The sequence below is a fragment of the Fukomys damarensis genome, unplaced genomic scaffold (assembly GCF_012274545.1).
Source record: "Fukomys damarensis isolate Sample0158 unplaced genomic scaffold, DMR_v1.0_HiC HiC_scaffold_12, whole genome shotgun sequence".
In the NCBI taxonomy this organism is placed as follows: Eukaryota; Metazoa; Chordata; class Mammalia; order Rodentia; family Bathyergidae; genus Fukomys; species Fukomys damarensis.
This window is the reverse complement of record NW_022900924.1, coordinates 31,440,886-31,453,675: the sequence shown is the minus strand read 5'-3', so window position 1 is coordinate 31,453,675 and position 12,790 is coordinate 31,440,886. Positions and strand designations below refer to the sequence as shown.

Sequence of the window (12,790 nt, the reverse complement as noted above, 5' to 3'; positions counted from 1 at the left end):
ATGAACTAAAAGTAAAACTGTTTTCTCCCACACTATGTTCTATTACTAAATATAAATGCCTATTAATTTAAAAAGCTTGGAATTTCCATGTCAGTATTCTGGCAAATGTGATGTATGGGAAAAAATGCTGTTGTTTGTTGTAGTATGATTGCATGCTTGATAATTTGTGATGGTTAAGTCCCTCGTTAATTTTATTACTATTTAAACAAATCCATCTGCTATCTTTACAGAGTTGATTTTTTTTCCCCAAGGGAATGCATTTGAACCAGTGTCATCTGCACAAAGTTTTTTCTCTTAAGGTGATTATCCTTCATAGATCCCTTCTGTTGGCTTGTATGTTCTTAAACGTATGGTTTATCTAGCTAACCCTTTTGGTTGTATGCATTCTGAAGTCCTGGGCCTTGAGGAGCTTTTGTTTCAAGGTGGAGGAGGTATGCATATATATGATGTAATTTTTTTGGCAATATTGTATTTCATAATTAAAACTTTATAAAGGGCTGGGGATTTAGCTCAGTGGTTCCACCGCCTGCCTCGCAAGTGCAAGGTCCCGAGTTCAATCCCCAGTACCAAAAAAAAACCCAAAAAAACAAAACTATAAAAAATTTTGTTCTAGGAAAAAAAGAGTCCCTAAATTAACTGATTTTTAAATTCTACTGTGGGAAAATATATAGTTAAAATATTTCTCATTTTAAAAACTCAAAAATCTCAGTAGATGACTGCTAATACTGAGAATAAAAAAAAAATCTTTTGGGAGAAGTAAACGTTTTGAATAATTGAAATTATAGTGAAATTTATCAGAATAAAACTCCAAAAATGGTTACACGATGCCTAGAAAGAAAGCTATCTTTTTTCAAAAAACAGCCTAAAGGACTTCATAATTTATAATAAAAGTAAAATAAGATCTCTAAATGTTTAGTCAGAATAATCAAATTCATAATTTGTAACAGAAGAATAGTCCTAGAAGAGGTTTGTATTACCTGAAAGGAAATAACCATTAACTCAAAAAAGAAAGGGGTTTCAAAGTTTCTTCATTAATGGGAAGCATTTTGGATCTCAAGTGGCAAATTTATAGGTGTTTTCTTATCATTTTGAGTGATCTTAAATGGGCATAAAGAAATGGAGTTCTACTTCCTAATCCCTTTTAAAAAACAGAGTTTGACAAAAACAAGTGTTAGAATAAATTTGTCATTTAATTATGATATCCAAATTTTCTTTTAATAGATTTTTTTTTTTTTTTTTTGTACTGGGGATTGAACTTGGGACCTTCCGCTTGCAAGGCAGGCGGTGGCACCACTGAGCTAAATTCCCGGTGCCTTCAATGGATTTTTGAAGAGTTTACAGTGAGTAAATAACTCAGGTTTAGAAGATACTCTGTACCTTCAAAGATACCAAATTAAATTTATTTTCTCATTATTTAGTTCAGTGATTTTTTTTTAACAAATAAAGCTTTTTAAAATATTTCTTATGTTTTTCTAAGTTTTGTCACAGGAAACATTTGGATAGAAACACCAGAAATTCAGTACTGTAGCAACTAAATTAAGCTGGGCATGGTGGTGCACACTTATAATCCCAGCACTTGGGAGGCTGAGGCAGGAGGATTACCCTGAGTTCAAGGTCAGCCTGGAATACATGATGAATTCAAGAACCAGTCTGAACTACATACTGAGACCCTATGTCAAAAAAAAACAAAATTAAAAAGAAAAAAAAAAAACTAAATTAGAGCTGAAAATACTTAAGGTTCCATTTTATGCTTCTTGCCCTTCTCTTTTTATAGATTACAAAAAGTTTCTTTTTCTCACCACATTTCTGGAGGACTTTTTTTCCCATGAAATTAATAACTTTCTCTGCTATCACCAATACGGTTATTATGTTTGCTGTAGATGTTCATGTTATCTTTTCTTTCTGTTATATTTCTTTAACATGGTTCTGTTTATTAAATTGCTAGAGTTTCTTTTATCTCTGACTAAATGTAATATTTTTCCATCAAAACATATTTCTTGGCAAATCACACTTTCTTGGTTGTTTCTGATACTTAAAGGTAGAGAGATAAATATTTCTTATGAAATGTGAAACTTTGAAAGATAAGGATGAATTATCAAAGTAAAAATCAGTATTTTTTTAAAGATCTATTAACTTTTTAAAAATTGACATTTGAGTATAAATAAGATGTTGAGGGTAGATAATTTAGAACTAATAAACAAATGTTCCTCAGTTTATTTAGGAAAGGGAGACAAATGGGAATAATGGACTTAATTGAGGTAAGTTTGGCAGTCTTTGTTATTTTTAGAATAGTTATAGTTCTGAGCTAAACAGAAATTATCATGTGCAGTTAATGATCTAATGGGCAAAACCTCTGCATCTTTGCTTGTTTCAATATTTTAGTTCTTGCATTTAGATTTCTTTGTGCTGATCGTGCCTGATGTTTGTGACAGATTGGTGGTTTTTTTTTTTCCTACTTCTTATTTTGCTTTTAATGGGAAATCTGGAAAAAAGTATATATTACTAGCCTTAACTATAAGAATGAAAAGTATTTTACAGTATTCTTTGATGGATTACTGTATTTTTTAAAATGCTGTTTGTGTTATAGGTCTTTTCATCCTTTAAAAACAATATCATTATTTTAAAACATTAATTTTATGCATGATCAAGCTTTAATTCCTTAAAATATAGTGTAGCAGATGTTTGAATAACGTGATAAGAGAGAGTGTCAGCATTTTAAGAAAAGAATGTTCTTCAAATTAAAAATGTCTACTAAAGGAAATGCTGTGTAGATAAAATCAAACTAGTTAATAAAACCATACTTGTCTGATTACCCTGAATTAATTCCCCCAGTACTCAGGCAACTTAATCACTACTAGGAAAAGATTTTGTTAACATCCAGATATTTTTTGGGTTATTTTCTCTCTGTTGGGCATTATCATCTTTTTAAAGTAACGATTACGAACAGATACTAGCAGCTATAACTGTTGCCTTGCTCAATAATGAATCACTGCTTACATTTCTGAGACCCAGAGGTGAGGTAAGGAGTCTCTTGGTGAAATAGTTTTCTAGATCTGTTGTTGTGAGTAGATAACTTTATAAAAATGTTGTCTGTATAGTAGATGATTCAGATCACAGTTTGGACTATCATATTTGACAAAATTATCAATAACACAGTTTTTACATTTAAAAAAAAGAAAGTTTTATATTTAGTAGAGGCTTGGAAAGACTATTTCTATTTGTAAATTTTGTGGCATTGGGGATTGAACCTGGGACTTTCACACTGAGCTTCATTCTCAGCCATTTTTAAATTTTTTGAGATAGGGTCTCACTAAGTCATTAAGTTGTCTAAGCCAGGGTTGAACTTGGGAATCTCCTGCTTCTGTCTGTGCCCAGCGAGACTTCTTTCTTTAAAGCTCTATTGTTTTTTATTATGTATACCTTTATAGATGACACATCATAGTCTTTTATAACACATGGTAGTTGTTTCATGTTTAATTTTATATACTTTCATATTTAATTTTATATACTTCAAATATCAAGCTTATAACAGATAATTAAGGGCTGGGGATTTAGCTCAGTGGCACTGTGCCTGCCTTGCAAACTCAAGGTCCTGAGTTTGACCCCCAGTACCGTAAAAAAACAAACAAAAAACCCAGATAATTAAATGTAACATTAGATGTCTCTTAAAGTTATTTTGTGAATGTTAAGAAATTTTTTCACTTTATTAACACTTATTGGGACATTTATCAGTTTAAATAATTTTTTTGGGTTTTGGTACTGGGGATTGAACTCAGGACCTTGCCATTGCAAGGCAGGTATAGTGCCACTGAGCTAAATCCCTGGCCCTTTAGTTAGTTAGTTAGTTAGTTAATTAACTAATTTATTTATTTATGGTGCTGGGGATTGAACTTGGGCCCTTGTGCTTGCAAGGCAGGCAGCAGAACCACTGAGCCAACTTCCCAGCCCCTAGTTAAATAATTTTAAAAACTCATAATCCTTTTAAGAAGGAAAGTGGATTGTTTTGTGCTTTTTTCAATAATTTATAATCTTGTATAAATAATGGTTGATGACCAGTTAAAATACCTATATTAATCTCTAGAAATGCACTTTGTAAACTAAGCCTTAAGTGTAACAAAACATTGACAAGTCAGCAATTTCTAGTAATACAGCTCTTCTTAGAGTTTTTTTGATTGAATATTCCCTTTTAAGTATAATCTTACAGCTAGATAACAACTAGATAACTACATAACAAGGCAGTTATACTTAGAATCTTTGTGCACACGCATGGAACAATATTAAAGAAACAAAATACTTGCATATGGGTTAGGGAGTGTGTATATATCTGTGTGTAAAGACAGATATTTTCTGTGTACTTAATATTATCATATAAGATTCATTAGATTCTTTAGTAGAACAGAAAAGGAAAGAAAAGAAAATTGTATGTCATTTTTGTAGATACTTGTCATAGTTTAATTTTTATATAAATAATAATAGGGCCAGGAACTGAGCTCAGTAGTACAGTACCTGCCTGACAAGCGCAAGGCCCTGAGTTTGATTCCTGGTACCCAAAATAATGATGTTGATGGTGATGCTGATGGTAATAACAATAGCAGCCTGAGATAGTGTCCTCCTGGCATTGTATTTCCTAATAATATCACATCATTTGGAAATTTACTTGTGTGCTTGTGAAAATTGCTAGTATCTATTTTGATTTATGACAAGTATAAATTAATAGGAATTGTAGTATAATTCTTGAAATATTTGATTATGTAAGAGCCAAACCTTTTTTATTTATTTATTTTATTTTATTTTTCATTTTTTTACAAACCTTTTTAAATTCAAAATTAAAAATGTTTTCACACTTAACTATCATCATTTTGGAAACCTACGATTTTTGGCTTACATAACTGATCCACAGCTTGCTTTCAGTGAAATATTAATTATAATGAAAAACTTCATTTGAGTGACTTAAAAGCTTCCCTTTCTATTTGTCAGAATAGTCATTTTACCTTGTTTTTAAGTTTAATATACTTAGAATTTAACTTTAAAAAATTAAGAATGCCTTATTAAATGTATTTTTGGAAACATTTTAAGGCAATGTGATTTGTCATTGCAGGTTTATCAAGTAGAAGATGTGTGTGAAGAAGAAATGCCAGAGGAGTCTGATGAATGTGTCCGGATGGATAGAACCCCCCCACCTCCCACTTTGTCTCCAGCAGCTATAACTGTGGGGAGAGGAGAGGATTTGACTTCTGAACATCCTTTGTTAGGTAAGAAAATTCCAAAATATAAGGGAATTTTTCTGTTTGTTGTTAGTAATGAGAAATATATTTTCATTAGATGTGGCATTAACCTAATTTGTTACTGTAGTAAATTACAGCAAAATGTAGATGAGAAGTCAACATTTATTTTTATGAAGACTAGTTTATTAAGAATTATTTGTCTTTGTAGAAAATTCTTTTTCTTGTAGAAAATTCTTTAAAGCAGCAAAGCTTAGTAGTTTATAATGTTCAATACCACCCAAATGATAAACATGCTATTTCAAGGCTTTTGGTTTTCAGTGGTTTGTACAGATATATTTTATATGCCTATTCACATTCATGCATCATACTATTTCTAGCTTAAAAATTAGAATAAATCAAGAGTCTATCAAAAAATTTAAATTATATTTTCCAAAAATCTCAAGTCATATTTGATACTCTTCACAATTTCTTGTGGCCCAGAATAATTGATTTTAAAAGTTTAATAGTTATAAGGCCAGGGATTTAGCTCAGTGGTGCTGCTACCTGCCTTGCAATCACAGGGTCCTGAGTGATCCCTGGTACCAAAAAAAAAAAAAAAAGAAAAAAAAAAGTTTCTAATAGTTATATTACTTAAAGTTGAGTATGGTGGTGCATGCCTGTAATTCCAGCACACAAGAGGCTGAGGTAGGAGGATCACTGGGAGTTCAAGGCCAGCCTGAACTACAGAGCAAGACCTTGTCTAAAAAACATCCAAAATAATTACAGTTACAATACTTTAATTTAGCCCAATCCTTGCAAGAGATGTGGATTAAAACATGTCTTCCACTTCAACATTCAAGTTCATATTCACTAGGGAGTCCCAGGGCCATATCAGAGGAGGGAAGAGCCCTGGGACACAAATAGACCCTGCAGTCCTGTGCTCCTGTGGCAGGAGGACCTTGGTCACCTTCCATCCCTGGACCTAGGGCCCCCACTTTTATCTCTTACAGCTGCTCTTGGGGAAAAGCACTGTAGACAGCTAAGCCAGGTAGGAGCATAGGCAGCCAGCCAGCTGGGCCCTTGAGGGAGTTGGTGCAGAGATGAGGACGCCATGCCTGTGGCTGAGGCTGGTGTGCTGGAACCTGGGCCTTGAGCCAAAGATGCAGTGACCAGCCCCCCCCATGCACATCCAGCTGGCTACAAGCAGACTGGCATGAACCAGGTTGGAGGCATAGCAGTGCAGGTCACTGTCAGCAGCAAGAGCTGCCAGGAGACCCTGAATCTGCAATTCTTAGGCCAAGGAGTGCATGGCATGGGCCATGGTGCCACAGCACATCAGGGAACCGGCTGGGACGCCAAGCCCACCAGTCAGCATTCAGACCTTGGCTCACAGAGGCAGCCAGCCTTGCCTCAGGAACAGAGCCCAGAGCTGCCCAGCAGGGACTGTGTTGACCTTGTTGGAGGAGGAGAGCAGAAATGGAAAGGGAGAGGAGAAAAGGAAAAGAGAAGCTGGACCAGAGGAAGAGCCAAGGCCTAGGATCAGTAGGCCCCTGATGGCTACGCTGTGGGCCAAGTTCAAGCTGGGCAGCCACCCCCACCTCTTGACAGCCTTGTGCTGTCCTTCCAGTTCAACATGACATACTGGCAGATAAATCTGTGATTTTGTATACAGAGAAAGAAATTCAAAAAGGAAATAGCCAAACAGAAGCACAGGAAAAGAAGTGATTAGCATAGCAAAGGAATCAAGAAGCGCAGCATAAGACACTAGCAGCACCGGAAATGGCCTCTGTAAACCATTGTGAGTGGGAGGATGGAAGGAAGCGAAGGGGCCACTTCAACTTTGAGGACATTTGTATTCCTGTAGCTATTGGGTTTGCCACAAAACCTTTTCAGTAGTGTGGACTGAACTCAGGGCCTTGGCATTGAATGACATTCCTACCCCTCATGAACAATTTTTAAATTTCGAAACGGTCTCACTGAGACACTTAAGTTGCTCAGGTGATCCTCTGCCTCAGCCTCTGCTGTGCATAAGCTTGCCTGGCTTATTTTTGTTCATTTTGTTTGCAGTACTGGTGATCAGACCCCAGGCCTCATCTAAGCTAGGCAGGTGTTCTATCACTGAGCTACATCCCGCCCTCAGATTTTTATTGATTGTACTTTGTTTTCTTTCTTTCTTTTTTTTTTGGTACCAGGGATCAAACTTGGGTTCTTGCACTTGTGAGAGGTGGCAGAGCCACTGAGCTAAATCCCCAGCCCTTGTTTCTTTTTTAAAAATTAACTTTATTGGTACATTTAAGGTATACAATATAATGGCATTTATCATTAGAAATTTGCAACTTTACATAATCCATCTTGGTTCTTATTTTTTTCCCATTCCCCTGCCCTCCCTTCAACTCCTCCATACCTCCCTATCTACAAAGACTTTGTTTACATTTTTTCATTTTCTCATATTGTATTCCCTTCTTTCCTTTCCTCTACCCCTCCCATTTCCCTTCCCATTTTTCTCTTCTCTTCCTATTTCACATTATCTATTCTACCTTTTAGTCCTTGTTTGCACTTTCAGTCTCTCACACTAGAGAAACTCTTCAGTATTTACATATGTGTGTCATTTATTTCACTTGAGTATTCCCTCAGTGTGTATCCATTTAGCTGTAAGTGTCTCTAATTTCTCATTTTTATGGCTGAGTAGTACTCCATTTTATTAAAAAAAACATTTTCTTTATCCAGTCTCCAGTTGATGGACAGTTTTAGCTATTACAAGTTGTGCTGCTATGAACGTGAGTGCACATATATCACTGTGGTATGATTTCTTTAATTCTTTAGGGAAGATACCCAGCAGGGAAATAGCAGAGTCAAATGGGACTTCCAGTCTTGGTTCTTTGAAGTAGCTCCATATTGATTTCCACAGTGGTTGCACTATTCTACACTCTCACCAGCAGTGGAGCAGGGTTCTTTCTCCACAGCCCAGCCAAGCATCTGTTATCGGTTGATTTCATGATAGCAACCATTCTTTCTGGGGTGAGGTGAAATCTCAGTGTTGTTTTCATTTGCATCTCTCGAATGACCAGTGATGTTGAACATTTTTTCTTATGTTTATTTGCTATTTCTACTTCTTTGTCTGAGAAATGTCTGTTCATTTCAGATGCCCATTTTTGGATTGGGTTTTTAATTTGGGAGGTCTGATTTTTTAAAAGTTTTTTATATATTCTAGATAGTAGACCTTTGTCTGAGGAACAGCTGGTAAAACATTTTTTCTCACATTGTGGGTTGTCTCTCCACACTCTTGGTGGTTTTTCTATCTATGTAGAAGCTTTTTAATAAGAAGAGATCCAACTTGTTGTTTGCTAGTTCACGGGCAGCTGAGGTTTTGGTCATAAAATCTTTTCCTACACCAATGTCTTGAAGATTTCTAACCTCTCTTCCAGCCAGTTTAGTGTTTCTGTTTCAATATTTAGATCTTTAATCCATTTTGATTTTAGTGTAGTGCATGGTGAGAGAATAAGTCTACTTTTAATCTGGCAAGGTGAAACCCAGTTTTTCCAGCACCATTTATTAAAGAGGATATCTTTCCTCCAGTGAGAGTGTTTGGCTCGTTTGTCAAAGATGAGGTGGCTGAGTGTTTCTGGAATTGTTTCTGCATCTTCTAATCTGTTCCACTGGTCCTCAAGTCTGTTTCTTTGCCAGTACCATGCTATTTTTATCACAGTAGCTTTGTAGTAAAGTTTCAAGTTGGGGATTGTGATACCCTCTATCTTGTCTTTATTGCCTAGAATTGCTTTTGCTATTCTAGGCTGAATTTGTTTCTTAGAATTTAAAAATGATGATTTTATTTTCTCTGTGTATAGTTGAAAACTGATGTGATTTGGGAAGAAATTAAGATAAGAATGATATGGACTGTTTACTTGTTTTGGGTTTTTGAGACAGGGTTTCACTATTTACCTCAAGCCAGTCTTGAACTTGCGGAGTATTTTCTTCCTTAGCCTCCCAAAAGCTGGGAGATGTGCTCCACAACAGTCAACAGCACTAGCTGTTTAAATCGCATGAGACTTGTATAGAATTATAATATTTATGTGCATTTATGTATAGATTTTAATAAATGATGTCACTGGTGAACCTTAAAAAAAAAGTTACTATGAGCCCCTAGGAATTTTACTAAAACATTAGTTTAACTGGCAGCCCTATGTCTAGTTCCTAAAAATTGATTTAATGATTTTTAAAAAGTCCAGATGTTTTATTCATATCAAGTATTAGCAAACTACAGCTTACTGTTTAAATTTTTTTTCTGTTGCTTGTTGTATAGTTCAAGTAAGATGGTTTTAAAATATTTGAATAGTTGAAAAACAGAATAGTCATTCGTATTGTGAAAATTATGTGAAACTCATATTTTATTATCCATAAATAAATTCTATAAAATATAACCATGCTCATTTTCTCAAGTGTTATCTATGGCTGCTTATATCTACTAAGTTAGTAGCTGTAGAGATTGTATGGTCCTTTACTGAAAGTTAATCTAAGTCATATCAATATTGCTTCAGGCTTTGTTGTAAATATTGTTTGACTGACTATCTCGTGGCTCTGATGATATTTTGATTAAGAAAAAAATCTCTATGAAAACAAATTGTAATGGGACACTGATTGTCTGGTGCCAAAGCAGTTCTTGCCCTCTGCTCTCTTTATCATGCCACATTCTCTCCCTTCCATTTCTCTTGCTCTTATTTCCTTACTGTTCTGCAATACATAGAAGGAGAAAATCAATTTTCTTTTTTGTCCTCCCCTGGTAATACAAAACATTTGATCGGTAGAAGTATATGAAGTAATGTACAGTAATATTGCCTTTGTTTAATTCAAAATAATACCTGAATAATGATGTGGTTTTTCTATAAAGTGGAATAGTATTCAGCCATAAAGAATGAGAAATTAGAGTCATTCATAGGAAAATGGATGCATATTGAGGTCATACTCTTAAGTGACATAAATAAGTCACACACGTGTAAATACTGAATAATTTCTCTGGTGTGAGAAACTAAAAGTGTAAGTAAGATCCAAATGGTATAATTGACAATGTGAAATAGGAAGAAAGGGTGAAACGTGTAGGGGAAGTGGAAAGGGTAGGAGTAAGGAAATAAGGGAAAAGAAAAAATATGAGAAAACAAAAAATGGAAACAAAGTTTTTGCAAATAGGGAAGGGAGGAGGGCATGAAGATGAAGGGAGGGCAGGGGTATGGGGAAAAAATGAGAACCAAGACCTGTCATGTAAAAGTACAAGATCCCAATGATAAATGTAACTGTCCTGTATACCTAAAATGTACCAATAAATCAATGAGGAAAAAAAAACCCCTGAAAAAACAGATATAAGAAAGTTTACCCAATACTGTCAATTTTTTGTGGTTTCTTTACACTGAAAATGGATTTATGTTGTTGCACATTTCTTGGAGTTTTGATTTGAAAGCAGAAATACAAGTTTGATTGAATGTTAAAGTTGGATTTGATACCAAAGTCAAACATTTTTAAAATGTTGGAGCACAAGAATATCTTTTTTTATTTCCTCAGGAATAGCGTGACTTCCTGTCAAACCACATTCCTGTGGCTAAGTTGTCAACTACAGTGTAGACATTTAAACTTTCTGTAATTTACTTTATACTTGCCACTCTTCCGTAATATTATGAAGTAGTAGTACAGGTTGATTTTTAGAAGTCTTAACAAATGATGAAATAAACTAAGTTGCAAATAGATTTGTTTCTGTCCAGGATTCAGCTTTTATAAATCTGCAAAAGTTCTTTGACAGTAAAGCCATCATGTGAAATCATGGCTTTTGTGCAAGAAATGAGGCCAAGTAGTTACTTGATTGTGTAACACTCTAGTTTTTTCTTATGTTTCTCAAATTTAGAGTATAATAGTTGTGTTTCTGATACTTGTGTTTTTTATCTTAATAGTTTGTTGTAAACTGGCAAATAATAGGTATTAGCTCTTTAAAAAGTCTGTAACTGGGTCAGGGATTTAGCTCAGTGGTTTTGCCACCTGCCTTGCAAGTGCAAGGTCCTGAGTTTAATCCCTGGTAACAAAAACAAAACAAAACAAAACAAAAGGCTGTAACTGATAGCTCTATTGTTAACAAAACTTATAAGATTTATACATATGATATGGAAATTAATTAGAATGTATACCAAGCAATATTTTATGAACAAACTAATTATACTTAAATGTAGTGTCATCATCCATTTTGTGCTGCTATAACAGAATACCTCAGAGTTGGTAATTTATAGTGAACATAAATTTATTTGACTTCTGGTTGTGGAGTCTGGTGATTCTAGGATCTAAGGATCACATCTTGTGAGGGTCTTTTGCTGGATCATAGCGTGACAGAAGGCATTACATGGTTGAGAGCATCTGGACAAGGTGGGGGGGTCAGACTTCCTTTTATAACAAATACATGCTAGTGATAGTGAACCCACTTCTGAGATACAACATTAACCTCTCTTCACCTTTTTTTTTTTTTTTTTTTTTTGGTACTGGGAATCCAATTTGGGTCCTTGCACCTTCAAGGCAGGTGGTGGCACCACTGAGCTAAAGCCCTGCCCCACTCTACCTTTTAAAGGTTCCACCTCAACATTGTGCATTGGGATTAAATTTCCAACATAAATTATAGGATGCACATTCAAGCTATGCAGCTTTAGAGTTCTAAAAAGGAACATGTCTGTAAGTTTTTAAGGGATATTACAACTTTATTTTGTTTCAGTTCCCCATTTATTTTGCCTTCACGAAAGTTTCACTTCATACTTTTATATTTTTAATACTTTATCTCATAGAAGATTTGATATACGAAATACTTTAGTGGAGTTTGTCTGTTTGATAGACTTACTTACAATTTTGTATTTGTTCCTAAAATTAGCAAAATAGTATTTTCTATTTTTAGCAAAAGCTTCTTATACATTGTATGGCCTTCAATAGGTTTTCCAAAATAATTTATATTAGTGTATTTGGTAAAACTAGGTTAATGTGTGACTATAATAAAAACTACATGATAACAATCACATTGGTGTTTCTAGTGGTGACTGTTAATGTTTCCATTCCTTTCTTAAAATTTTCTTTTTCTTTGCTGGGGTTCTTTTTTTCATGTACTAGGCAAGTAAGTGCTCAAGTGCTGTACCACTGTGCTACATCCCCATTGTACATTTCTGTATCTGAGAATATATGCAGATGATTAACATGCCGTCTTATTTTAATTTTTTTGTGGTGCTGAATTGTTTTGTCAGTCCTTTTCACAGTCATAGTGGTGAGGAGTTAATGCAATTTAAAAGCATGATCTCTACAACCCAAGTTTGAGGGTCTATGTCCCATTTCTGCTGCTTATTTGAAGTGTACCTTAATTCAAGGCAAGTAATTAAATCTCTCTGTGTCTTGGGTTTCCTCATCTGTAAGATGGTGATAACATTATCTGTCTATAGGCTAGTTTCAAAGATTAAATGAATGTCAGTATCATGGGGTCAGTATCATCATCATCATCGTCGTCGTCATTATTGAGCTCAGTATAATTATTATGTTTGCACACAAGCCCTTTTGTTTTCCTCAGCCATCTGTACTTGCTG

General features: G+C 34.8%; 1 protein-coding gene across 9 annotated transcripts in view; it reads left to right on the top strand.

The window, feature by feature from the left end:
• The window catches only part of Phc3 (polyhomeotic homolog 3), a 66,205-nt gene that overhangs the window by 33,294 nt on the left and 20,121 nt on the right, over positions 1-12,790 (top strand). For 7 of the 9 annotated variants that reach the window (XR_781874.3, XM_010632366.3, XM_010632362.3 and 4 more), the window contains 2 exons: positions 252-299; positions 5,099-5,252. Coding sequence is in view for 8 of the 9 variants with exons in the window: in XM_010632366.3 (XP_010630668.1) it covers positions 252-299; positions 5,099-5,252 (202 nt within the window). In the remaining variant the exon portion in view is untranslated. The remainder of the gene's footprint in view (positions 1-251; positions 300-5,098; positions 5,253-12,790) is intronic. The other 2 variants (XM_010632364.3, XM_010632361.3) reach the window with 1 other exon arrangement.